Source organism: Anomalospiza imberbis, chromosome 19, assembly GCF_031753505.1.
Source record: "Anomalospiza imberbis isolate Cuckoo-Finch-1a 21T00152 chromosome 19, ASM3175350v1, whole genome shotgun sequence".
Taxonomy (NCBI): Eukaryota; Metazoa; Chordata; class Aves; order Passeriformes; family Viduidae; genus Anomalospiza; species Anomalospiza imberbis.
The window spans coordinates 10,840,247-10,866,576 of NC_089699.1; the positions used below are offsets into that span (position 1 = coordinate 10,840,247).

The 26,330-nt window shown below is 40.9% G+C and overlaps 2 protein-coding genes across 2 annotated transcripts; one reads left to right on the forward strand and one right to left on the reverse strand.

The window, feature by feature from the left end:
- Window positions 1-3,534: 3,534 nt before the first annotated feature.
- C19H17orf67 (chromosome 19 C17orf67 homolog) lies at window positions 3,535-9,610 on the reverse strand. The gene is made up of 4 exons (XM_068209689.1): window positions 9,155-9,610; window positions 8,360-8,460; window positions 5,046-5,185; window positions 3,535-4,032 (listed from the first exon to the last, which is right to left on the reverse strand). Exons 1-3 carry the CDS (start codon window positions 9,207-9,209, stop codon window positions 5,069-5,071), a joined length of 273 nt encoding a protein of 90 aa, XP_068065790.1. The 5' UTR covers window positions 9,210-9,610; the 3' UTR covers window positions 3,535-4,032; window positions 5,046-5,068.
- A 1,350-nt stretch (window positions 9,611-10,960) lies between these two features.
- DGKE (diacylglycerol kinase epsilon) lies at window positions 10,961-26,278 on the forward strand. Its single transcript, XM_068209683.1, has 11 exons — window positions 10,961-11,793; window positions 13,382-13,541; window positions 14,029-14,148; window positions 15,059-15,202; window positions 16,933-17,090; window positions 17,379-17,430; window positions 17,581-17,694; window positions 18,182-18,253; window positions 18,771-18,898; window positions 19,747-19,858; window positions 20,160-26,278. Exons 1-11 carry the CDS (start codon window positions 11,348-11,350, stop codon window positions 20,316-20,318), a joined length of 1,665 nt encoding a protein of 554 aa, XP_068065784.1. The 5' UTR covers window positions 10,961-11,347; the 3' UTR covers window positions 20,319-26,278.
- Window positions 26,279-26,330: the final 52 nt, after the last annotated feature.

Sequence of the window (26,330 nt, forward strand, 5' to 3'; positions counted from 1 at the left end):
ATTGAAACAGGGCTGGAACTATTGAAAAAGGGGGGAAAAAAGCCCTGGAGTACTGCAGGGAACATTTCCATACACATTATATCATAATTTCAGATGGTTATAAGCATTTTCTTTGTAACTCTTTTTCATATTAATGTTTCAGTAATGCTCCAGAGCAGCTATCCTGTCATTGTGAGTGGAAGAATGTGCTCACCTGCTCAGTCTCCCTGAGAAGCAAAGACTGAATCATCTAAACTGCAGATTGGTACGTTTAGTTTTGCATTTTCCATTACCTTCATCACTGTAAAAGTGAATTTCAAATAAAGCAAGTGACTGACTTGCTTTCAGGGAGCTTTCTGGAAATTCCAGTCTTGGCAAATAAGAACTTTTGGTGCATGTTTTCCTGCAAGGTACGTCTGGTAGAAAGAGCCAATTAGTTGAACTGCCAAAGTGCTTAGTGGCATTAGTGTAACTACTTCATGTCCTACTTATTTGTCTGTGATAAAATCTTTTGGCCTTGCTGAAGAAGTTGATGCTTTCAAAAATCCCAGCCTTTGCCTTTTTTCAATGAATTCTTGTGTCTTTAATTAAAATTAGAGCGGGTGTTATGTATCTGCTCTTTATAGAGACACTACATTTCTGGCCCTGGGCACAGTCTGCCTTTTCAGTACACTTTGAACATCACCTAACACATAGTTCCCTGTGCTGCTAAAGGTCATAAAGGTAGGAAGGTAATGTCATGCCTTGGAGTGATGCTTTTACCATCAGTCTGTGGCTTAATTTGGGGAAACTGAACATGGATCAAATGGTTTCCTCTGAGAGGGAACAGCTTCTGCAAACACACAAAATCTTCCTTTAGCATCTGTGTGTGGATGGCAGGCAGAAAAAAGCCACAAACCACTACAATGTGCTTGTAGGAACTTTCAACCGTTTCTTTCTGTGGCATAATGAAGCACAACCACACCTACACCCACACTCAGAGCAGCCTGCAACCCAGAGAGGGAAAAATCAGCCATTTGCTGAAGGTCTTTCTTTTATGGGATAGAGGTGACTTCTGATTTTGATCAATTGAGCTGAACATTTTAAGAAAAGGAGTAAAAAAACAAGCGGGAGGAAAGGGATGTGGTGCTTTCAGTCCTTGTGAGCTGTGATCCTGGTTGAGTGCAGAAACAGTGGCATCTAGTGGGCAGCTGCTCAGCTTGGAAAGGCACTGGGTGTAAAACAGGTCAGTGATTGGAGCTTATGATTATGCTCATCATGGATGAAAGGTTTTCCCAGGCCTGTTTTAATCCTTTTCTTTAAAAGCATTTGGAAAACAACTATTTTTCCAACTTTCCCACCTTCAGTATACAACTTTCAGAATGCTTGTTCTTCTGGTTTGCAGGCGTGTAGGAAAGTCCAGCATTTTCTCCCAAGATTTTAGACATGGAAAAAAACAAACCCGCAACTAATCCCTGAACACACTCGATCTAGTTCAACTATAGAGGAATTCAAGCTCAGCAGAGCTTTGAAGGAAAGATCTGTGTAGAGGAAGAGACTAAAAAAAACCTGAAGGACTCTGAAAAAAAAGCTTAATTACATAATTCTGTAGCTATAACTAAGTAAAAAATTATGCAGTGTTTACTTTTTATACTAATTATCTATGAGTTTTTTCACTGCTGCGTCACAATAAATGCTTGAGCTAATTTATTTATACCTGATCCTAAGGTCCTGTTCTCTTGTTAGTTCACTGGATTCTGTGTAAAACACTGTGTATCTTTTTTGGACATACAGACATACACAGTAAGCAGGATGAGGGGTTGCTGTGTCCATGGCAATATTCTAAAGCAGTCACATGCCTTCACTCTCTTCAGCTTTCAGTGTTTGCCAGTGATGAGCAAACTTATGAAAGTCTGCTGTGCTGTGCTGTGCTGTGCTGGCCTCCTCTTCTCTGGCTGCCACTCCCATAGGCTGGAGGGTGTTTCTTGTTTACTTGCAAAATTAATTCTATGAAGGGATGACTTGCCTTCTTAAATCTGGCAGAGGGGTGAATGTCTTAAAAAGCAGTAACTTGGCTATGTTCTTCATGATCACAGGATTCCAGAGGCACTCATAGGCTTTAGTCTAGGTTTCTTTTATTATTTTTAACTTCAACATTTTTAGTTCATTCTCTTTTCTTTCATACTCTTTTTTTCTCCCTTGATTCCTTATGTTTCAAACTTTCCTATATGGTGTCTGCTGCTTTTCTTGTCTTGAGGGACCAGGAGGTTCTTCAGTGGTCAATTCTAGCCCAGAACAGAGGTGTAGATATTATAAGAGAGATGAGTTTGGTTTGAATGTGAGTGCAAATATGAGTTGGCTCCTTTGCCCATCAGCCTGACACCAGCGTGGGCTAAAGGCTCTTAGCACTACATCATAATTCCTTCTCTTATGAAGTGGGGAAGAATGTGGATCAGTGATGAGGACATAACTTCACCTTTCAATGTTTCTAGTTTTGTCCTTATTAATTAGACTTTATATTACTTAACTTTTGGAGATACCTACATGAGATTCTTCGGCCCTCATGTGGAAAAGCAAACTGCAAAGCAATGAACAATCTCTATTCCATGTTTGCCTTAGGATTAGCTCAGTGCTGCTGAGAAGAGCTGAGCAGAACCTTCTGCTTAACCTTCCCAGTTACCTTAAAAATGACTGAGTATAACTAGGTGGGAGTTCTTTCATTTGAAATAAGTACTTGAAAAACGACTTTCACAGGGTGACAGTTGACATAATTGTCATTAAATGAATTTTTTACTGTGCAAATAAAAACAGAGCCAGGATTTCACCTAGTGACTTTAACACAAAGAGATATGCAAATTTAGATCTCTGTAGTGAGAGAGTTATGAATGAAGCACACAATAGCAGCCTGATTATACTTTTTCACACTCCCAGATTTAATCTATGATTTATCTTGGCAGTAGGGGAAAGCAAGCCTTTGATGCTTTGAGATTTAAACTATTTCCTTGGAGTCATCCAGGAGAGCTGTTTTACTGGAAGAAAAGTATACCAGAAAAACGGTTGACCTAGTCCAGCCTGTTGAGTGCTCTGTAGCACTAATTACCTTATAGATATTCATAAAATTGTGTTTTATTTTACTCCCAGTCCTCAGGCTTCAAGTGTGACTGCAGTGAAGAGTTCTGAAAGTTTCTTTGCTCTATTCATAACTAATTCTGTTGCCATTACAGATCACCACAGTCATTTAAGAGCCATCAAGCAATTTTTTGTGTTGTTTTGCAGGTACCATATGTTATCCGTCTGGCTGTACAAGATATTCTTTTCCAAGGTATGAGTTATAAAGGCACACAGGCAGGAAAGGGCTGGCTGGATTCATTTGCCCCTCCTGGCAGAATTACAAGGGAAAGGAATAACTGTGCAGAGAAACTACACAATTATTAGTCTGCACCATAGGGCTTCCCAGCTGCTGGTCCTAGAAAGTCCTCTGATGTTGCCTTAGTACTTCACAAAACTGAGCCTCAATTTCAGTGAGTTTTGTCAGAATATAGTATGGGAGACTAAGGGAACAAAACCAGTTGCAACTGGAATTGAGTCAAGCTTTTATTATGAAACAATACATGAAATACTCATCAGACAGTAAGACATAGTGTTACATAAATGTTGTGTCTTCATGAATATTGTTATTTAACCTAGAAAACTGTAATTAAGGATTCCTCCAAAGCCCAGAAAGCTGGCCTTCTCCTCATGTTGGTATTCTGCCATTTTCTATTGACCTCTCCCTCCAAGTTCCTTTTGCTTCAGACAGTCAAAACCTGTGCCCTTGAAAGGATCTCTAGGACTAAGTTGCCCATAGCTCAGAAACTGCTGAAACCCTCAATTCAGTTACTCATGCATGCAATCATTGCTGGTAGAAAATACATGGTGGTCTATAACTCATCAAGCCACTTAGAGCTGGAAATTCTGCTGTACATGAGGAGTGCACTGTACTGCAGAGAGGTTCTGCTCTACAATGGGCACGTGGCCAATGCAGGAATAATCTTGTCCTCCTTAACACAATCACGTATAAATCCATGTGGAGATCTGCAGGAAAAAAGAAAAATAAACAGAATATCAAAATCTATGCTGACATTGGCCATATTAATAACATCTTAAGGGCTTCAAATAATTTAAACACTTTTCTAACATTAATTCTTCACAGTGGCCTGGGAGCAGCTGTTGGGAAGAATTCCTGTAGCTTAAATGAGCCAGCTTTCAACTGAGTCTCAGCTGGAAGATTTTTTTGAAAATTGCCAACTTACCTCCTAAGGCTGAAGTTTGGTAATGTTATGTTTTTGTTTTTAAATTAGTTTCAGACTTTTGTTTTATTGTGGATTAATAGAGCCCCACTGAAGTCTACCACAATGTCCCAGTTTTTAAAGGTATTCAGAGAGGTACAAATAGATAAAAGAATATTAAGCAGATGAACTTTCTATCTTTTGAAAGAGATCAGCTGTGACAGATACCATCTCTGTATTGTGCTGCTTAAAAGCTTTTGAAAATATGAAGCTAAATCTGCAACTTTCACATTAAAAAGTTAACTGGGAGTGATAAAGCCTCACTTTTATGGTGATGATTCAAACTTATCTCATTTGATAAATTTCCTGTCTGTTCAAAAAACCTCCTTGCAAGTCAGACTGCATCCTGAGTATCTCCAGGATGACAAGTGAGTTTAATCCTGCCCCAGTCCCACTGAGAGCTAAGTGAACAAGTACAAGACTTAGACAGAACAGCTGGAAAAAGAACAGAAGCAGACAGGGGGGAACAGGAGCAATCTGAAGCCACATTAATAAGAATGTTCTGCAGTCACCAGCTTACACCCACCTAGCAGAGAAATGCATAACCAGAGTTTTATCAGCGTGAACAGAGCAGAGTGACAGAGTTGATGCCTGGGACACTTCTGTTCCCTGCCCCTGCTCAGCTGCCCAACACCTTTCAGCACAAGGTGCTTCCCCAGCCTTTGGTTATTCCCTTCTCTCCCAATGTGTGGCTCTGCCTTTCATTATGGAGAAAAAAAATATGCACTGTAGAAGAAATATGTATATATGTATATATACCAGCTGCAGGGCAGGCAAACCTGTTAGATTGGATGCACCAGATCCCTGTTGCAGTGTGGGAGGCAATGAGGATTCAGCCAGTGTTCAAGGAACTGTTCTTCTGATCTCTGCTCCAAGCGCTGGAGGTAAAGCATATACTCCTATTTAAAGAAAAGAAAAAGTAATTGTGTGATCACTCAATTCTAATGGCAGGCCAGGGACCCAAGATAATTTCACAGCTGATGTAAGAGCCATTAATTTATCTCTTAAATAATCAAATATAGTGAAATAGTGTTGCTGGTCAGCTTGCCCCAGCCTAGCAATATTTAGTGAATGACATCATCTCCAGACCAGCAAAGGTGTTGAGCAAGAATTATACAACAATATTCATAAATTAGGAATTCTGTATACACATTTCTTATTTGCATATCAACACAGAAGCCTTTGTTGGGCCTGAGGGTACAAAGGATTCTCACAAATAGATCTGTTATAGCCCCTTTTGAAAACTGGTTCCTGCTGCTTAAAGAACATTAACCCCTTGCAGGATCATATGTCAGGACTGGAGGATTCTAGTAGGTAGCACACACTACCTACACATTTCCCAAGCCACAAGCTGCAGCTGGTTTATTTCCATTACTCTAAAAACTTATAAATCTAAAAATACTTGCATCAATCAAATTTAAGCTCTTATCTATGCCAAATCTATATCTTATAAAATTGCAACAACTTTATCAAACCCCATTTGTAATTCCTTCAGCAAAATCATTCTGGTTTTATTTTAAGCATAGGTTGTACAAATTTTCAATAATTTTTGTGTTAATAATATCGAAGTAAGTTAAAACATTTATTTTATTTATCACCAGTGCTGACTGGTGATAAATAAAATAATGTGAATTTCCTACACCAATTTATAGGGAGAGGCTTTGGTCTCAGCCAAAAATTTATTGAAATAAAGCAGGTTGTGTACCAAAAACTTGACCTCCATCAGGGACAAAATTTACTTTTAAAAAGTCCCAGTCCTAGGGGGCTCATAAGCTTTGTGAACACTAAATACATTTATTCAAAACAATCCCCCATTGCTTTGCAGAGTAGGCACTGTTGGAATGGAAGCTGTAGCCTAAACCCTTTGCCCTGGCCAAGTATTCCAGCATCAGGATCCTGCCTTTCACTGGGCTTTCTCTGCTCACAGCACCAGGAGACTTGGCTCAGATCTCTGGGGAGAGACTGCCTTAGGAACTGGCAGGGAACAGAACTATGTGACTGAGAAGATGCCACATCATCAGAAGTAGGATCTCAGTCAAATTAAGTTTAAAATGTGCTGATAACATAAATTACATTTTCTTTTAATAATCAAAGGGGGCTGATCTTTCTGTCTGTAACTGAACAGGTTTTTGACTCAAGCAGCGCTGTGGAAGCCAAAGAGTGTCACAAAGAATTGCAAATTACATTCCCCAGCTCAGCATGATCTGGCCCAGTACAAACAGCTTGTGCTTAAAACAGATGAACAGAGGTGGGTTCATCCCAGCATTCATTTCATTCTGCTACAAAGCATCCATACAAAATCAGTTTTTCTCCTTGAGTCCGTGTGCACAAGCTGTGCACAGGGGTGCAGCAGCCATGCACCTTCATTCACATGGAAAATCTCCACGTTCCATAGGGCAATGAGGGTTGTTTTTTTCATCAGAAGATGTTTCCTTTTCTACTTAAAACCTTGACATTTAGAGAGCAAAACAAATACTCTTATGTTTGGATTTTCTTACAGAGGGTCAGCTTTGCTTTCTAGATAAAAAACAAAAGAAAATAAATAAAAGAAGGTTGGAATTTCTCAAAAAGTGTTCGCTCCTAATTGTGGTAGGACAGAAAGTGGCAAGGACAGAGCAGCAGAGTCAGAAATCCAACATTTCTTTAGCCCTGAATCCATCCTCTCCCCACGCAGAGTTATAGAATTCATAAGGATCACCCAGTCCAACTCCCTGCTCCTCACAGGACCAGCTAAAACTAAACCACAGACTAAACGTTGCATGCATGCATGTACAGGAATTACCTCAATCCAACTGTTCTGCTGCTTCATTTATTCTGTATTCAATATTTGTTATATTTACCACATAACCTTAATTGTGGTGGTATATTAAGCATAAGCACAGATGGGAGCTGTATTCCTGCTCATTTGCAAAAACTACAAGGCTTATTTAACAACTTAAAAACCAAACCAGTCCTGAGTGTTGTGGGCAACAGTGCAGCCTCCTGGTTTTTGGCTGTGTTGTGCAATTTTCAATGTACAAGGTTGTCAACAAGCACGGAGCAGTATCTGTGTGACAGCTTTGGTTTGTCGTGGTGTCCCCTTTGACAAACAGTGCGTTCACCCAGTGTTGGGCAGGTGGATTCTTTTTGGCTGGTGCACATTTCCCACTGGAAAGGGAAAACCAGAAGCTGTTTCTACAATCCTGCAAGGCAGGTAATGCTCTTCATGTCCTATGGAGTCCAGAAATGTTCAGCACCTTGCTAATCTGAGCCCCCTGTGCTCTTCACGTGCACAATCCCTTGTGTGCTCCTGGCTCCTGTGGGTTTTGCCTCTTCAGAAACGTAATTTTGGCTCAGTTTATTTACTTTGGAAAGAAATAGGCAGTAGTTTTAAAATAGCTTAAGTACCCTTGATAAGTGCAGGATTATGTGTTAGGTCTTGTCAAAGCAAGGAAAACAGAAGGCTCTTTAATTCTTTTTCTTTTGTTGTAACAGGATTTAGAAATAAATAAATGTAGATATTGCATGTAAACCCAAAACTGTTGCATTAAGCCAGCAACTAAAAACTCTTACAATATCATAAAAAAACATCCTATCTGTAGCACCCATTAATAAGTCAATGAAAGTAAGTGATTTTTAAAGCTGGTTGAGAATTACCTCAGTCTCCACACTGACCACTGACACCTCCATCTCCTCTCTGCCTGCAGTGCAGAATGTACTGCAAGCAGAAGACCTTTCCTGTTACTTAGTTTTTCAGGAACAAGCTGATGAAATCCACATCTCTATAAATTAAAAGCCACTTTCTTCTCAATAATTTGATCCGTGCTTTTGAACCATGATAAATAATCTTCTCATTCTGCAAGTGAAAATTTCCTGAGCAATACTCAGTACTTACAGAATGCTTTTAACTGTAATTGAAAGAATTTAAAGGGTTTTTTAATATTTCATGGAAGAACTCAGCTGCTTTAAAGGGTGACATTCATAACATATTGCCTGGAAGCAATAGAAAGTTAATACTAGGCACAAATGTTTTGGGGAATTTGGTGTTGGGTTTTTTCAGTTAATGTAATTTAATAGTAAATGTTATAAATCACCCTCATTGGTTCATCAGGGAAACCAGCTTTTCTTGGTCTGTCTTCACGACGAGTCCTCAGCATCTGTTTGGCATCTTTTTCAGATAAAATTGGTGAAGTGTCTAAAGACAGAACAGCAGAAATTAATTCTGAAATTATCAGAAAGTTAGTATTTTATGTATCAGTTGTGAAATGAAATGTCTCCAAACATGATTTTTTTTCTATAAACAAAGTGTTCTTTCATTACAGCCCCTTCCCAGGGGCTATTGCATTCCAAGAGATAGGAGTGGAATTTTAAACCATTTTTATACTTTTGTTTTCTCTTGTCCTACTAGTATGAAGCAAAGCCCACATATTCATGGTAGTATAAAATGAGGAAATACAACAGCACCATCAAACCACTGGCATTAGTTGCTCTTCCAACTCTTTGTTCTTTTCTGTGTTGCTTTATAGGATTTTTTTCAAAGTAATGAATTAGATACATTGCAAAGAAGAGATTGCATTGAACATTCCACTTGCAGGACCTTGGTAAAATAATACTTAAATAGTAAGCAAGTAAAACTAAAATTTTGGGGATTACAACAAATGACTAGGGTGTGGTAATGCAGAGAGTTAAATATCAAATACAACATCATGATTGTTAAAAATCAAATCATGGAAAGCCTGCAATATAAAAATAGTTGAGTGCTAAACATTAAATATATTAAAATATATTAATAATGAATACTAAAATAGAAGGTTGACTAACTAATACCAGTTATATACTGTGCAGCTCTACACATATGCAGATATATATTTGTTGATATAAACTCCTACCTGTAACAGTGGTCAGCAGGACCAAAAAGGAGACAAACACAAGAAACTTCTTCATTTTGATTCTGCTTTCTCTCAGTCTGTTCCAAAATGAGCAACCCTGACCGAGGCATTTGCCTATTTGAAGGAGCTACGTCAGTCCCAAATGTTTGTTTATGCTTTAATTTGAGTGATAGTATGATTCTGAAGACATCTGGTCTGAAGGTTTGAATTAGTCTATTATCTGCTCACACATTCTCTGCATAACTCTTTTCCTGAGGGAAAGAAAATAGAAGGCCCTTTTTTCCACCTCAGGCGTCAGAGCTACACTGGGTATTTTAAACTTGTGAAAATAAAGCCTATCCCCTTATATTTAGCATGGCAAGCAAAGGTTTTTGGTGCCCAAGGTAAACTATTGTTTTTTAAAAGAAACAACTGCCCATTACTTTTAATCTCAGAGGCAGCTGCAAAGGGGCCCCTTCTTCAAAGGTTGTCTCTAACTTTGCTCCAGCAGAGAAGTACTTACTAATGGGGTTTAACTCTAGCAAAGCCAAATTATGGCTGCTGAGAAACACAGAAGAGTTTTCTATCAAATTAATAGAACCATACAAACGAAAACCCACATAATTCTCCTCCTTTCAGGACAAGTTAGTAGAAAGCAGGATTATAAAGCATATTAAGCATAGTGTTAACTAAGGATGTAGGTTAGCAAATGTCACTGCAAACAGGTAGTTTTGGCCTTGAGAAATGTCTAGAGCTCTTCTGGGCAGTGCAATGCTGAACACGTGGTACCAGCATCACCAATTTGTAGGGTATGAAATACATCCCTTCAACTATAACATGTAAAATAGGTAGTTGGAGTTCATTGTTGGCTCTTACATGAGGGAAATGAGGAATTTCCTTGGAAACCTGAGTGTTGCCCAGCTGTGCAGTATGTGCATTCTTCAGTGTTTTTTTAAAGATTCCAAGACCCTAGAACCCAATCAATTTTGTAAATGCTGTATGGGTTTACATCATTGCTCACTACACTGTTTTGAAAGTGCAAAAACCTGTAGGTTCTAATGGCAGCCACTATTTTTAGAACTGCTCCAGGGAAACAACTGAACATATAATGACAGAACGAAATTATGAGGGGAAGGCATTTATGGCCGGGCAATAAAGCACAACCATGGGGAGGATAAATAGAGCACAAAGGCACAACCTGGCGGGACCTCACTGCTCTCCACGACAGCCCGAAATGTTGTAGTGAGGTGGGGATCGGGCTTTTCTGCTGGGCCGACAGAGGACATGGGGAAGTGGCCTCAAACTGAGACAGGGGAGATTCAAAGATTATCATCGTTTGGTGTGGTCAGACTTCGGAAAGGGCTGCCCGGGGAGGGGGTGGAGTCCCCATCCCTGGGGCGGCTCAAGAGGCGCTGGACCTGCCGCGGGTGCTGCGGTTCAGTGGTTACAGTGGCAGTGCCGGCCGCACGGTCGGACCGAGTGACCGTAAAGGCCTCTTCCAACTCTGATGACTCCATGATCCTAGGGCAGAACGAAATTATGGGGGAAAACATTTAGGGTTGGGCAATAAAGGCACAAACACCGCGGTCACTCGGCACCAAGCCAGCGTGGCCTTCGCCTCGGGTCTGGGCACGGCAGAGCCGGAGCTGGAGCCGGAGCGGAGCCGCTCCGCCGGGCACTGTCGCGGCCGCTGAGCACCGCTGCCGACATCCCCACTGGCGACATCCCCACTGGCGACATCCCCGCTGTCGCGACAGACGGGGGCGGGCGGCGCCCGTGTCCTGGCAACGGCCCCGGGCCGCTTCCGCTTCCGCCGCCCCGCGCATCCCGCGGCGCCGCTCCGAGCCCGCCGAGCGCCCCGGCCCCGGCTCCGCCGGCAGCTCCCGGGCGGGCCGAGGGCCGGAGCTCGCTGTCCGCTCCGCCCCGTGGGCCCCGCGGAGGGGCGAGGGGTAGCCGGGGCCGTGCGGCCGCGCCCTCCCGGCGCCGGGGACAGCGGCGGGAGGAGCTGCGCAAGGCCCGGGCGGGCGGCGGAGCAGCCCCGGCCGGAGCCCTGCCGTCGGCCCCATGTGGCGCAGGTCGGTGCCGAGCCCTGAGGAGGGATTAGAAGATGGTGCGTGAAGCTGCGCCTTGGCTCCCTGAGCGAAGGGGCCGTTCCGGGGCTCGCCCCGCCGCCTGCCCCAGAGGTGCGAGGGGTTAGGCCGGGGAGGCGCAGGGATGGAGGGCTCGGGCGATGCCTCCCGGGCCGGGGCCGACTGGCGCCTGGCCCTGTGGACCCTGTGCTCCGTGCTCCTGCCCGTGCTCATCACGGCGTGGTGCAGCTTCCAGCGGTCGCGGCGGCAGCTGCTGATCCGGGACATCTTCCGCAAGAGCAAACACGACTGGCACTACACGGACCTCTTCGGGCAGCCCTCGTACTGCTCCGTGTGCGCCCAGCACATCCTCCGCGGCGCCTTCTGCGGCTGCTGCGGGCTGCGCGTCAGCGAGCGCTGCCTGAAGAAGGCGGACCAGCGCTTCCTCTGCAAGGAGATCATGATGAGGGGCACCGCGGGAGCCCCCGGCTCCATGCCACACCACTGGATCAGGGGCAATGTCCCTCTCTGCAGCTGCTGCATGGTCTGCAAACAACAGTGCGGCACGCAGCCCAAGCTCTGCGACTACAGGTACCGCACGCCAGTCTGACTGTGGAAAAGCACTACAGTGCCATGACAGTGTTGTGTTTTCCACGGGGTTGTTGGGAGACCACACCCCAAAAGAGATCCTGCAGTATTCAGATAAGATACTGTTAAAAAAAAACAAACTTCAAAGAACCTAAAATTAGAATGGATGTTTGTGAGTCACAGATTAAGAGTGTGGTGTTGCATCTCACATCCACTCGTTCTCTTAATTGCATTACTCCAGCACGATGTGCAGGAGTATGTATAATTACATACAAGAGATTCCCAGTGTCCAAGGGAGTTTGTATTTTAGGGGATGACATTAGGAAGTTTCTAGTCAGTTTTTGGGTTGCACAGTGGATAGCCTGAGCAGTTTGACTGGCACAGCTCACAGTTCAGAGAACCAAAGTGTGCATCTCAAAATTGGCATCTGCTCAGTGTAAATAAAGCAAATAATGTCCTGTAGAGGTTTCAGGTTTAATTTTAAGGGTGCTCAAAATATCTAAAGTGAAGTTTTATAAACTACTGCAATGTATTGATAAAGATTGTGATAAGAGTGTTTTAAAAATACAATGAACCATTAAATGGACTTGCATTGTCATTAGTAAGGTTGCTTGCAAAGTTGTCAGTGCCAAAATGCAATAACAGGTGCCCTGGTGTGTTACTTCAGCCTACTCAGAGGATCTTTTCAGCCTAGATTCTGCCAGCTTTTGCTTTGCTTTTATGTGATACTGTCAAACTGCTTGGTAACTAAGCAGAATTACAGAGAAAAAAAGCACATTATCAGAAACAAAACCTTGAAAGCGTGTGTAGGAGAGGAGGGAAGGGTGGGAATTTGGAGGCAAAGGGGAAAGGAAAGAAGAAAAGGAAAAGAGAGTCAGAGTGTAAGGCAAGTGTCATTGCTACTCTAGCTGTGTGTTGGATTAGTCAGGAGGACTCCAAAAATAGCTTTCCCAGCTGCTTAAATCAAGACTTTGGATGTAGTAAATGAGGATTAACATTCTGCAGAGGCTGTAAGTGGGTATTGCAGTATTTCCTCTTGATCTAGTCTTGTTTTCCAGGGCAGCTTTTAGAATAGGTCATAAAGCAAAGCAGTTTTGCATAACTAAATCCCATCACCCTTGTACAGTTCTGTGTAACCTTTTAGGTTTCAGGCTTAAAAGGGGTATTGTGAACCTTAAGGAATGCATTAATTCATTCCTTGTAACACTGTATTGAATTGAGCTCCAGTGTTTTATCTGTGCTCTCTAAGGATGGACAGGAGTTCAGGGTTTTTTTACAGGCTTTCAGTGTAACTGTTAATATTACAAACACGAGCACATTTATAGCACCTATTTTTTTAATTTAAAATAACTTAATTAATTTTAAACTGTTGGATTTCTTTCCCAGCAGAATTCAAATGCTTTCCTAGACCTGCAAGCACATGACCAATTTATGTAATTTTCTATAGCCAATACATAAACTTCTAGGGAATGAAATATTACTTGTAATGGTGCATGTAAACATAAATATTTTGACAAAAGTCTAAAATAAAAAAGCAAAATCAATGTGCCTGTTTGAAGATTGTTTTCATGTGTTTTGGTCTTTTTGCCAGGTGTGTGTGGTGTCAGTACACCGTGCATGATGAATGCATGGTGGATTGTTTGAGGACTGAGGATTGTACATTTGGAGAATTCAAAGACTTAATTATTCCACCCTACTATTTGTCTGCAATCAACCAGATGCGTAAAGAGAAAAGAACCAGTTATGAAAAGGTAATGGCCTGCTGCTTCTTGGGTTTAGAATATACCAAAAAAACAAACAAATAAACCCACAGACAGACCTTGAAATTTGAACTCAATACATTGTGACAGCAGCAACTGTCAGGTAAATGTTTCAAGGTCTATTAAATCCTTGCTGTGTTAATTCAGAGGTGTTGGTCATTTTACTAACGTGGTTGTTGAAATATAAGCAGATGTGGATTTTTTTATTCCAAAACACAGAGATTTGTCTACCTTACTTCCTTGAATTTTCTGTGAGTTTTTTACTGCTTTGTTGATAGCATTGTAGTATTCCTTGTCCTGAGCTCTGCACAATCTTCAGCCTTGATGTATCAGAAGTATTTGTTTGTGTTTTGTCTACTTCAGACCAACTGGTAGCTTCCTCATTTCAGCACTTGCAGGGGATGGGGCTCGGAGCAAGGCTGTAAACATTTTCAAACGTGCACTATTTGTGTGACTGACTGGTTTTTACCTTTTGCAGGTGGTCCCTTACTGCAGGAAACACTGGATGCCAGTAATGGTGCTGGCTAATACTCGCAGTGGAAACAACATGGGTGAAACTTTACTAGGAGAATTTAAAATGCTGCTGAACCCTGTTCAGGTATTTACAGTGCAAAGCCACCATAATAAAGCCACTGTTTAGATTAGAGTAGGTATCACCTTGTTTACACAATGGCAACAGCGTCTTGTGGAAGATTAGTAAAGGAAACAAATTCATGCCATTTGTTTTTTTAGCAAGGAACAGCTTCACAGAGAGCAGCAAAAAATGCAGAGGTTTCTCCCAGCCCCTAGTTTGTTATCATTCTAATACCAGTCCATTTTTTTTTGCTTGCAGTAATACATGCAGTAATTCAGTCAGAAATATCTGACTTTTGAAACAGTGTACACATTTTAGAAAATGAACCATTTAAATCCTCTTTATAGGAAACCTGTATTTTTTTTAAATCCTCACTTTATTTGTGGAAATGTCAGCCTTGACAGTTTTGCTTTCCCCTTAAAATCCACTGGGATGGCTCAGGATGTTGCGTAAGGCAGCAAGTTGTTCTTGGATTTCCGGGCTGCACCTTAATACTCTTCCTTTGAAGTTCAAAACCCAGCTGTAAAATACAGCCTAAGAGGAATCACTGTTTTTTTGTTTTAAATGCATCCCAATAAGGCTTTAAAGAATAAACCTCTTTGTGTGCTGAGTATTTTAAAATTACTTTTCTCTGAAGTCTTTCATCTTTACAGAATTTATCATCAGGCTTCTAAATACAGACTTTTCCAAGGGCTCTGTCAGTTCAGTTTATCGATGCCATTTAATTCTAGGGAGGCAGCTGGAGCTCTGTTGTGAATTTGGGAAATAAATCCTGCTCATGAAAGTCAAGACATCTCATTTGCTAATACAATACTGCAAATGCAGAATCTTTGTTTTACATTAGAGTTAACTTCTTGAAGTTGTTTATCTGTGAGGCAAATCCTGAGTCATGTTCTGTGAACTTAACAGAATTCCTTATTTTCCTTTTTTCTAGGTTTTTGATCTGAGCAAAATTGCACCTGCTAAAGCTCTTCAACTCTGCACTTGGCTGCCTTGCAATGCTGTCAGGGTTCTGGTCTGTGGTGGGGATGGCACAGTGGGCTGGGTCCTGGATGCAATTGATGAAATGAAGATAAAGGTATTGTGTTTTAAATTAAAAGGTGAAATGAGTTTTGAAGCTACCAGAGTTCTACCCCTCATCTCTTACCTGCATTTATTGCCTTCATCTTCCTGAATAGGCTTACAGAGGAATATTTGCATAATTGCTTATTCATATTGGGGAAGGGTGTGGGAAATGTATCTTATGATTTCTTGTAGTTCAGGAAAAATAGGAACACTTTAGATTTTTAATTATGTTCGTAGTAGTTCTTTTCTGCAAAACAAGGAGAGAACAAGCTGCTGGGTATTTTCTGCATTGCTATTTCCTCTTTGTCTGAACAGATTTATTTTGTCATAAATGGCATTGCTAATATTGGCTAGTGTGCTCTGATCGCTCCCTTCCCCCAGCACACTCAATCTTTTATAATAACCTCATAATTTTGCCAGCTATACTGGTTATGTTGCCAGTGCATGAGTGAGTGCAGTCATTTGCTTCTGCTTCTTGTCATATGTTCTGGAGTCTGTCTGTCTACAGTCTTGCCCATTAACTGCAAGTAGAGGAGAAAAAATAAGCTGTGTTTACTGTGGATTTGAAATGGAAGATATTTTTGTTTATGGGATGCTCCTAAGATCTCCTAAGAAAGTTAAGAATGGAAAATAATTACCAGGCTTTAGTGCTTTACTTAATAAACCTTTTCTCACATGCTGAAAGAAAGTTTTTATATCAAAGTTTTTTACTGTAGCTTTCTTGTTAATACCTTAAATGTTGTAGCCGAAGGCCGTTATGAAAACTTCATGCATAGTCCAACAAGCTCTTTGAGAATTATTGTGTGCTGATAAAGTAGAAATAAAGTAACTATAAAGGCTAATGAATATGAGTATATGGTTGTGTGGTCCTGGGCACTTGATATATTGTCCCTCAGTGCTGATATAGCTGATGAAATCTGGGTTTTTCTTTGTTCTGTTCAAATTGAGTCATTTGTATTAGGTAAACTGTGGAGATTTATCAGCAAAACCTTTTTCTTATCAGCAGTAGGTTATTTGCTCCCTTCATTTATCTTGACTCTCAAATACAGGTTACCTGGCTGATAACCTTCCTGGAAAAAACATTAACCAAAGTGCCAGTTGACCGCAAGTGCTTTTCACAGCTGAATTGCAAAGGCCATAGTACAGCTGAAGTAATTGTTCACCCTTCTGTGGTGAGGAGAGTCAAGCCCTTTGCTAAGGTGGCTGTTCTGAGGAGCTCCTGTCACTGTGCTCTGCAGAGCTGATCATCACTTGCTCCATCTGTGGGTGACAGTCTGAGACTGAGACACAGACTTTGGTCCTTTGAGTATTTGTATTTGTGTACGTGCTTGAACACTCTGGTACTCGGTACATCTGTTGTTTAAACCTAACCTGACCTCAGTCTTGTAGGAGCTTTTTGGTGTCTTGCTGCAGTTCACAGCCATATGTGTCACATCTCTCAGTGTTCATGTCACTTCCCATATCCAAAGCATCATTCCTGGGAAGGAATACTCTGCTCAGTATTCATATTGGGTTGTTCCCAATATTGTGTTGTATTCTCTTTCCTTCTCACAATGGTTTAACATTTCCTTCCTTTACATTATGTCTGGGTAAGTAGCTCAATGCCTGCTCTGCCAGCCCCAGAGCTCTGCTCTGTGTAACAGGCTTCTGGGAAGGTGAATTTATCTAACCTGAACATTGGGGATGGAAGGGAGACAATGAGTGCTGAAGCAGGAGCTAATATACAGTGGTTTTGTATCCTAGGGGCAAGAACGATATATTCCACAAGTTGCAATTTTACCTCTGGGAACAGGGAATGACCTGTCTAATACACTGGGCTGGGGTGCAGGTTATGCTGGAGAAGTCCCTGTAGAGCAGATCTTACGAAATGTCATGGAGGCAGATGGAATCAAACTAGACAGGTAAGGAACAGTGAAAAGATAAAATGTGTAGAACCAAGCTGCTGTAGCTCTACTGATAGTCCATTGCAGCAGTTTCCTTACATAAACACAAATATGGCTAGAAGGAACTACAATGTAATTGAGGTCTGAATTTAGTCTTTTAGTTGTTCTACAGGGCTTAACTCTTTCATAATTTAAGTAAATTTGATTATTTTGCCTTAATCCCAGTATAGATATGAGATTCCTAGCTACAGCTTTGATAGTGAGGACTGTCTGTCACAAGTCTAAGTACCAACTGTTGTTTTTCAGATGGAAGGTTCAAGTAACAAACAAAGGATACTACAACTTAAGGAAACCAAAGGTATTGTTTGCAAGTATAAATATGAATTCTGTGGAATACCTGTATGTTTGTCATTTGTTGTTGTTGTTATCAACTTCCCATTACACACTCTGAATTTTAAGCCCTAATAATGATTTTTAATAAGGCATAATTGGAAGTTCTGTCTTACAGGTATTCACAATGAACAACTACTTCTCTATAGGACCTGATGCTCTTATGGCTTTGAATTTCCATGCCCATCGTGAGAAAACTCCCTCTCTGTTTTCCAGCAGAATCATCAATAAGGTGTGTTTGGTAAAGGGATGTTTCCTCCTTGGAGTTGTTGATTTGACATCAGGCTATTTTTAGCTTCACATTCCTTTACCACTACTTCCTTCTTGCCATTTTAAGAGTTTGAATTAACTTTTCTTAGGGAAGGGGATTCCATTGGTAAAACATGTTGGCAAACCCACTCATGAGTGTTCTGCCTTGCCTCTGCTAAATTTGCTGTTTGCTCAGTTTTTGCTCAGAATTTCTCATTTGCTTTGAAACTTCATGTGTTAAGTGCTTATTTCTTTTTCAAGTGGAAATCCAGTTTCTTATGGACGTTGTAGCTCATCTGATGAGGAAAGTTTATTTTAAGGATGTGCAAATATATTACGTGTAGGTTTTAGATAAGGTTTGCACAGCCGTAACTGTACATAAATTTTTCAAATAGTTTTCCCATGTATTATCTTTTTCTAACAATATTTTCTTTTCTCCCTGTTTTGTTTGGGTTTTTTTTTTCCTGTAGGCTGTTTATTTTTTTTATGGAACCAAAGACTGCTTAGTACAAGAATGTAAAGATCTTAACAAAAAAGTTGAGGTAAGTTTTTTAACTTGCTTACCCTCTCCCTCTGGACAGTAAGTGAAGTGTAAAAACTTACCTTGTGAAAGAAAAGAAGCTTTGCTCTTTACAATATTTGTACTTGATATATGTGTGAGGGTGGCTATGGCCTTGGAGTATTTTTGTGTTCCTTTTGCTGTGTGCAGCTTACTTAATGGAATTCATGTCTTTGGGCTTACTGCAAATTCCTGATTTTTTTTCTGGCCTTGACTCAGTTCTATGAGTGCAAGCACTGATAGTCAGCTATTATTTTCCATAGAACCAGAGGCCTACATAAGTGAGAGTTCCTTTTTTATTTTCACTACTAATAGAAATTTACTATCTGATTTCTTGTGAAATCAGAAGGTTTTTTTTTTTATATGGAAAGAAAACACATTCTCTTGGTACGGGACCAATTTTTCTTTAAGTGGAAGCCTATTAAATGCATAAAGTGAATAAGTTCTATTCAAGTACTGAATTTGATGCACAATAATTAACTTCTGCTTGTCTTTTAAAGCTAGAGTTGGATGGTGAGAGGATTGAGTTGCCCAATTTGGAAGGCATCATTGTGCTGAATATTGGATACTGGGGAGGTGGCTGCAGGCTCTGGGAAGGAATGGGGGATGAACCTTATCCCTTGGCAAGGTACAGAGGGCATTTTTTGCTTTGTTTTTTCCTTTAACAGTTCTTGCAGTATAATTAATTCCCTCAGTAGACTGTGCTTATGTAGCCAGGCTTGTCTGCAGGCTGGAAGGGTTCCTTGGAACAGGCTATCTCACATTTGTTTGTTTTCCTTGAGTTGGAGACTTGGAGTAAAGGCATCCTACACATCAAGGGCCTTTTAAGACTTTGTCAAAATGTTTTGCATGACAGCAGAAGCATTGGAGAGGCTATTAACAATAAGATGAGGCTTTAAAAAGTAGAAGATAGATCCATTTCAGAATCTGAAATACCACATCTCTTTAGAGGTTAAAATGGAAAATAAAAACAGAACATGCCCAAAATTTTGACTCCCATGTTGGGAGCAAAACCAAAGAGAAAAATAATTTCAAACATTAATTATTCCCTGTTGTGACTTCCTTCTTCAGAAGGCGTCTGTATACATACACCCATAGTTCTGTTACAAGGCTTGTGATCCTGAATTTCAAAAAAATACCTGGGCAAGGTCCTTTACCCAGGTCCTTTACAGATCTAAAAAATTAAGCCATTAAAAGATTTTCCTTTGGATGAATATCGGAGTAAAAAGATAGAAGATTGTACATTTCCAGAGGCCAGCTCGGGTGTGCTGACTGGTGAATTGCTCCATAGCTGTGGGGTTTGATGGCTTTCTTTGCTGTTCATTGTGATTTGTTCTCCATCACAAATACATAAACATATTGGTAGCACAACATTTGTCTTCTCTGTGGGAATAGCAGTAAGAGGACATAATATTTGGGCATATGTGCTGGAGCCCATCAACTCACTGAAAGAAGTCTCATTTTTTTATTTCATAGACATGATGATGGACTTCTGGAGGTTGTTGGTGTTCATGGTTCTTTCCACTGTGCCCAGATCCAGGTGAAACTGGCAAATCCTGTTCGCCTAGGGCAGGCACACACAGTGAGGGTAAGTGCTGCTTATGGGCTTGTTCTCCTAATTTTTTTTTTAATACACAACACAGAATCTCAAGCACTCAACTGCTTGAATCAGATCAGAAGTTGAAGTTTGCAGTTGAGATGGATATTTCTCTTGCTTAGTAAAAATATATTATGTCATAATACACGGAGCTCTGCTGCTGTGGTTGGTGGCCTGTGAGTGCCACTCACAGTTTCTCCCTGGCCAGGCTGTGCATGTGTATTGCAGTTGTAAAGGGTGATTTCAGAGCCCCTTTGAACTGCTGTGGTTGTGTTGTTGTGTTTGGTGCCAGCTGATCCTGAAGAGCTCCAAGATGCCGATGCAGGTGGATGGGGAGCCCTGGGCGCAGGGGCCCTGCACTGTCACCATCACTCACAAGACCCACGCTCTGATGTTGTACCACTCGGGGGAGCAGACAGATGATGATGATGCCTCCAGCCTGTCAGAGTGACACCAGGGCAGGGAGCAGATGGCTCAAGACCTGGACATTTTGTGGAATTGGAATTTCACATGCAGCAGCGAGGAACTTCAGCTCATTAAAACACTGATGTCTGATCTGGGCTAAGGTTTATGAACTAAGGTTCATACTTGTGACTGAACTAGAGCTGAGGAAAAAGCCATGCTTCTGCACTCATGGAAACTTTCACAGCTGAATTACCACAACTGGTTTGCTTTTAGGTTGGTGGAGATGCTCTCCAGCCCTTCCAGCTGGAATGTGTTCCTCTAATGGCTGAAAAGGGACAGATGCTGCAGCCCTTCCTTGCTGTGCAGTCAGGTCTTCTGCACATACACAGCACATTGCTTCAGAGAGGTGTTTCATACCCTTGGAAAGGGGAACAGCAGGAGGTCTGACCTGCTTCCATCTGCCCCAGAAGAGTTCCAGAGCAGAAAACCAGCCCAAGCAGAATATGGGTTGATGTTCTGGCAGCAGCCTGCTCCTGGCTGCCATCTCTGCTTGGGAGTAAGAGCAATAACTCTGTGCACCTGCTTGTGCAGTGCATTTCTAATAAGCTTCACTGGGAGAGTAGAGGATCTGGGAGCTCTGGGAAGGTACTCAGCAAGAAAATTGCTTTTGGACCAAAGGTTTCTGGAAATGTTATTTAGGAAATGACCTTTTTCAGTGGCTTTGTAAGCCAAAGAGTACCCTGAGGTCTTGAGTCCCCAGCATACAATTCAAAATAATTGTACCATGACTTGCACTGAATGATCCTGTGACTTGACTTTGCTTCAGTTCAGTAAGAGACTAATTCTAGTTTTTGTAAATAGCAACATCATAGTTTTGGGGGAGGCTTTTTGGAGGAAAGCTTGGAAAAAGGAGCATCTTTTTTAGGTGTTTAGAGAGAAGGGTTTGAAAGAAATAATGATGATTGGCAAATGTGGGGTATTTTTTAAAAACTTGTTGAAGAACGTGGCTCCTAATTACCTGAGAATGTAGTAAGTCAGTCTGTTAACTTTCAATTGTAGGTGTGGAGGTTGAGAGCTAAGTTTGCAAAGGTGGCATTCATGTGTATAATTTGATTGTGGGGAAAAAGCATGGAAGCATTTGTTTTCTGACTGGCTCTTAGGAGGTAAAAGATACCTTGTTGGTTACCCTCATTTCCCTTATGGATATAAAGTAGGGAAAAAGATGAGTGGTTGAGCTGGTAGTGGAGGTTCAGAGCACACAGGGACTGTCAGCTTGGCATGTCTGAAGCTTCTCAGGTTAAAAGCTTCTCAGGTGAAAACATCTTCATGGTTAACAAAAGTAAACGATCTTATTCCTGTTCTTTTTGTTGTAAGAATTTTAAGCCTCCAGCAGGTGAGAACTGAGTTGAGGTTTGAAATATCTCACTGAGTAAATTCAGTTTAGTTACTGAAGGTGCTCTTCCAAGTAGGAATAGAATTTATCCTGTGTAAGCCGAGACCATAAGAAGGTGAGAACTTGGGTCTGAACTTTGAATGTTGCTGCTTTTGTCATTATCCCCCAGTTTTTAAATTTTTTTTCTTTACACTGACTGAAAATGAGACCATTGGTTAAAGTAGGCTGTGTTTCTAGGTTTTTTTAAATGAAACCATTTTTCAAAAGCCTGTAAAATTATGTTTGCATTAACAATGAACAATCTATTTATATTTTAAAATAATTTATTGAAACTTGGCAAAGTCAGTATTTTTAAAACCTTCAACTTTCCAATCCTCTTTGGAAAGCATTTTTAACTTGATGGTATTCCTTGTAGAAAGTGTATGTACTAGAACTTCAATACTACTGATTCTCAGTGAATTTATAGCAGTCTGAAAATGTGATTAGAGTGTAATGAACTGTAAAGCAGAAGCCATTTGTAAATTCCATTTCATTAGCCTTATACACCTCACTTTAATTATTTTATTGTATGTAAATATAGATGAAAAATAATAGTAAAATATATGTAAAAAGTGTTTAAAATACCCTAAGTATGCTATGATAGATGAATCCATTACTTTTTTTTTTAGTTATGAACTTCAATTTGTATTAGCTTCAAAAATTTTACCAATTAAGTTATTATTGTTTTAATAACTTGTAACCATTAGCACCCTAAAAGTATTTAAGTTCTATTCTGTAGTTCTTATGTAACTGTTTTTTACAAACAAATGAGAAATCCCTGGAAAAGGAGGGTATGTGCTCTGAAAAGCAGTATTTGAAATGACACCACTGGCAATCTTAAACTATTCATAATGCAGTTTAGACTTCCCTGAAGTTGATCAGATGATTATTCAAATTGGTTTTTAGCCCAAGAACCTTTAACTGTTAAAAAACTTCACTCTCTTTGACTCCTGACATCTGGAAAAGAAATAATTGATGCCGAGGTTGGAAGTCTCCCTGTGTTCCCACAGGTGAGGGGTGAATGGGCTTCTCCACCTGTGTCCCAGTGGGGGCTGTTCGTGCTCCCTCCCACTGCAGCTTGCCATGAGTCCAGTCCAGCAGGTGTGACATCCTCTGGGAAAGGTAAATCCATCATTCCTGCTGCAGAAACAAAGTGCAGGTAGCATCCAACTGGGTGCTTGTTTGGGAAAACACCTGCTAAATGGTCTTGGCTTTGGAGGTGAAGAACTTTGTGTCTCACCAATGACTGTAAGTGATGGCAGCAAACGTGGCTGTGGGGAAGCCTCTTGTGAAATTGTACTTAGGTTTAGAGAACATTCTGTAAAGTTGAAGTGTCCATTGGGACTCTGTAGCTGTCATAGGCGTGGCAAAAAAAGGTCTTGTAAAAAACACAGTTAGCCCTGGAGTCTGTGGGAAGCCTGGCTGTTGCCAGCTGTCCTTTGGTTTCAGTGTATCCTCCTTTCTGCTGTGTTGCAAATTGGGTTACAGCCTGTTTGGAATGACTTCCATGGAGCCGTTTCCAGTTTTAGCCCCAGTCTGGCCTCAGCAATAGGCTCCCAGATTGTCTGGCAGCAGGAATGGACTTGGCTGATTTGTAACAGAGCTGCAGTTGCCCAGTGCTGTGGTGTGCATTGTGAATGTAAACTGCTCCGTGCTTTTTAAATGTTGTAGGTGCACAGAGCACCATTTCAAACAGCTCCTCCATCCAAGGAGCCCTGGAAATCCCCACAGTATATTCTCTGTCTGGGAGAGGGGATTCTGCAGCTGGAGCTCCTGTCCTGCACTGAAGAGTTTTCCCTTATCCTGTTAATCATAAACATTGGAAAAATAGAGAAAACAATATTTCAAGAAGCCAAATGATAAATTGTTTCTTCTGCCAGTTTGTATATTATAGCTTTGTGTAAAATGTACAGGGTAAACAATAACACTGATTGTCAAGCACTTCAAAGTGAGTTCATTAAGTTTATTTTTAAGTTGTATTGCTGCATCCAGTAGCGAGTTTGGTCAGATTCTGATAACTTTCTTTAATGTAGGTTCTCAGTCCTGTGACAGGCAATACAAAAAGCATAAATCTGCATGGAGAGCCTTTCTGTGGGTCCTCTCCTTGCCTGGCTCACATTGTACTTGTTCACTCATGATGAGAGGATGTGCTGGGTATTTTTATGTGCACAGAACCTCCTGTCAAAGGGTTTGTCAGACAGGGAAATTGGAATGGCTTCACACAGCTGTTCTTGGCCCAGTGACCCACCTGGTTGGCTTTTCCAGTCACCATCACCACCAGGACTCCAAAGGTTCCCCAACAGCCCTGTATTGAAAGTACAATCTTTGTTCTCATTGCTGCTGGGGAGGAACATCCCTTTTCTCCACAGGTTCTGAGAACTGATCCTTGAAGGGTTTGGTTTCAGTCTGGCCAATTCCTTCTGGTTCTGTGCTACATTGCACTGAAGCTTTTACAGTGTGTGTTACTGTATCTCACTGGTTAAATAAAAAGCTCTGCACCTTTAGCTGTGGTCAGCACAATGGGATCAGTGTTAGAGTAGTTAACTGGTTTTTACTTGGCAGCAAATGCTTTTGGTAGAGCAGCACTGTAACCCAGATAATCTGTGGGGAAGAGCAGGACACTTAAAAACCTGCATGTGTTCTAATTGAAAATCCTTTTTGGGTCTGTATTTCATACTGACTACTAGCAGTTTTCTTCCTTTTGGAAAATAAAAAATTAAGTCTTCAGTTGGAATTAAATTAGGCTGTCTTCAGATTCAAAAATACTAGGACGTAACTGATTCTTATGAGTGTCAACCACTTAATTAGCAATGCTGGTTTCTTCTGAGAAATGAGAGGTGCTTCTTGAACCCAGGGGTGAGGCAGCAGAGACCACTTCTTCCTGTGGTAGTTAAGTAAATTGAGAGAATTTACACATTCTTTATTTCAGCAGTGTTGAGGCCACAGTTCTAAAGCACGACATGATCACGATTTTATCATCTAAGAGTGCTGAATACCCAGTTCAGGCTTTGGGCATCTCAGGGAGATACATCAGGCTGGAATAAAGCCACATGCCTTGACTAAGCCTAGTTGTGTTGTGCAGACTGACCTTAGCTGAGGATCTGGCCCTTAACTGTTCAAAAGTATGAATGTGCTCAAAATTGTACTTTTTAATACTGCCCTGTGACCTGTGCTGTGTTCCCCTACTGCTGTATGTAGTTAATTCTTTGCATTGTTTAATTTGCAACTTGTTTGTAGATTTCAGCATAAAAATTGTTTTCTTTTTAAGATTATGTAGGAACTTATATTGGATGTGAGTTTATTGCATTCTGTACCTTCAAGGTTTACATCCCTCAAAAGCCATTTTGTCTGCAACAAACTGCTCTAATCTTTTGAGTACCTCCAGCCATCTTCTCTTTCTAGGATTTTTGTAGTTAAACAGAATGGATTTTTATTTTTGTAGCTTGTAACTTCAGTATGTATAGTAGTTGTTTATTAAGTAGCGATCAGAATACTGTAAAATGTTGCTTTTAAGAGCTAACTTTCAATTAGTAATTACTACTTACAAGAAAATGTCAGCATGTTAACAGTTTAAAACAAATATTCTTTAGCTACACATGCTGTGATGCTGCCACGTGGGATTTATATTGAATGTGTTTTTCTGTATGTTCTAAAGTGGCACTAAACAAGGAAAATATGAGCCTAAAGTGCAAGAACTAGCTCAAAAAAAATAGAATTGGTAACATTTTAGGCAGTTTGCATTTGAGAAAAGTGACATTTAGGATTCAGTGTTTTTTTATTTCCCACCGAGCAGTAAGGAGTGATCAGTGGGCTCTTGGCAGATCGGTTGTTTCCTTATGATGTAGTTTGAGATCTGTGCTTAGTGCCCAGACGTGAGCAGACACTGTCTGCACCATTCCTGCCCTCAGAGAGCAAAACCCCAGAGCAACCCCACAGCTCTCAGCTGTACAGTATGTGAGGTCTTACTTGCCATGAAAGAACCAGTTAGCATGATCTTGAACCTCCAAAATAAATGTTTAAATCAAAATTGGCTTTTTTTTTCCTTGGCATCAAGCCATGTTTTCAAACCCCAATCTGATTTTCCTTTGGTTTTGAAGAGAAGGCAAGCTGAAAGGGAAGGGTAAGGAGGTAATCCTATAAAAGTAATTGTTATAAAAGCAGAGATAGCTGGTTTTATTTGCTGCAGAGGCAGAGTGAGTGTGCTTTTGTCTCATACAAATTTGTGATGGTTGGTGCAGTGGTTACATGGGCACAATGTGTGATTTGGGTCAGGTTCTGCCTGAGAAGCTGCAGCTTCAGTGGAGCCACAGAACTGCCCCGTTCTGTGGTTACTGCACATTAACACGAGGAAACTGAAAGCTTCAGTTGGTTGTACCATGGCCTCTCTCTGTGACTTACACTCCCTAAAAATCTCTGTTGAGAAACATCTGCTCCGTATTCTTCATAAAAATTTGTAAATACAGATTTTTCACAGCACTGCTGTTACTGAATTTCCTAATGCATCTGTTTGTCTTGTTGTTTGTACTGTATTTCTCTGTAGATTTAAGGGCGTGGATTAAAGTATTTAAACTCAGCTTTTCCTTTTCCTTGCTATGCATAAAAACAAGTGTGAGTCTTCAACTCTGC

Coding starts and splice junctions, on each gene's coding strand:
- C19H17orf67 (XM_068209689.1), bottom strand. CDS start 9,209: ATGAAGAAGTTTCTTGTGTTTGTCTCCTTTTTGGTCCTGCTGACCACT. Junction 8,461..9,154: donor CCTGCTGACCACTGTTACAG/GTAGGAGTTTAT, acceptor TTCTGTCTTTAG/ACACTTCACCAATTTTATCT. Junction 5,186..8,359: donor TCCCTGATGAACCAATGAGG/GTGATTTATAAC, acceptor TTCTTTAAATAG/GAGTATATGCTTTACCTCCA.
- DGKE (XM_068209683.1), top strand. CDS start 11,348: ATGGAGGGCTCGGGCGATGCCTCCCGGGCCGGGGCCGACTGGCGCCTG. Junction 17,431..17,580: donor ACAACTTAAGGAAACCAAAG/GTATTGTTTGCA, acceptor TCTGTCTTACAG/GTATTCACAATGAACAACTA. Junction 18,254..18,770: donor ATCTTAACAAAAAAGTTGAG/GTAAGTTTTTTA, acceptor TGTCTTTTAAAG/CTAGAGTTGGATGGTGAGAG.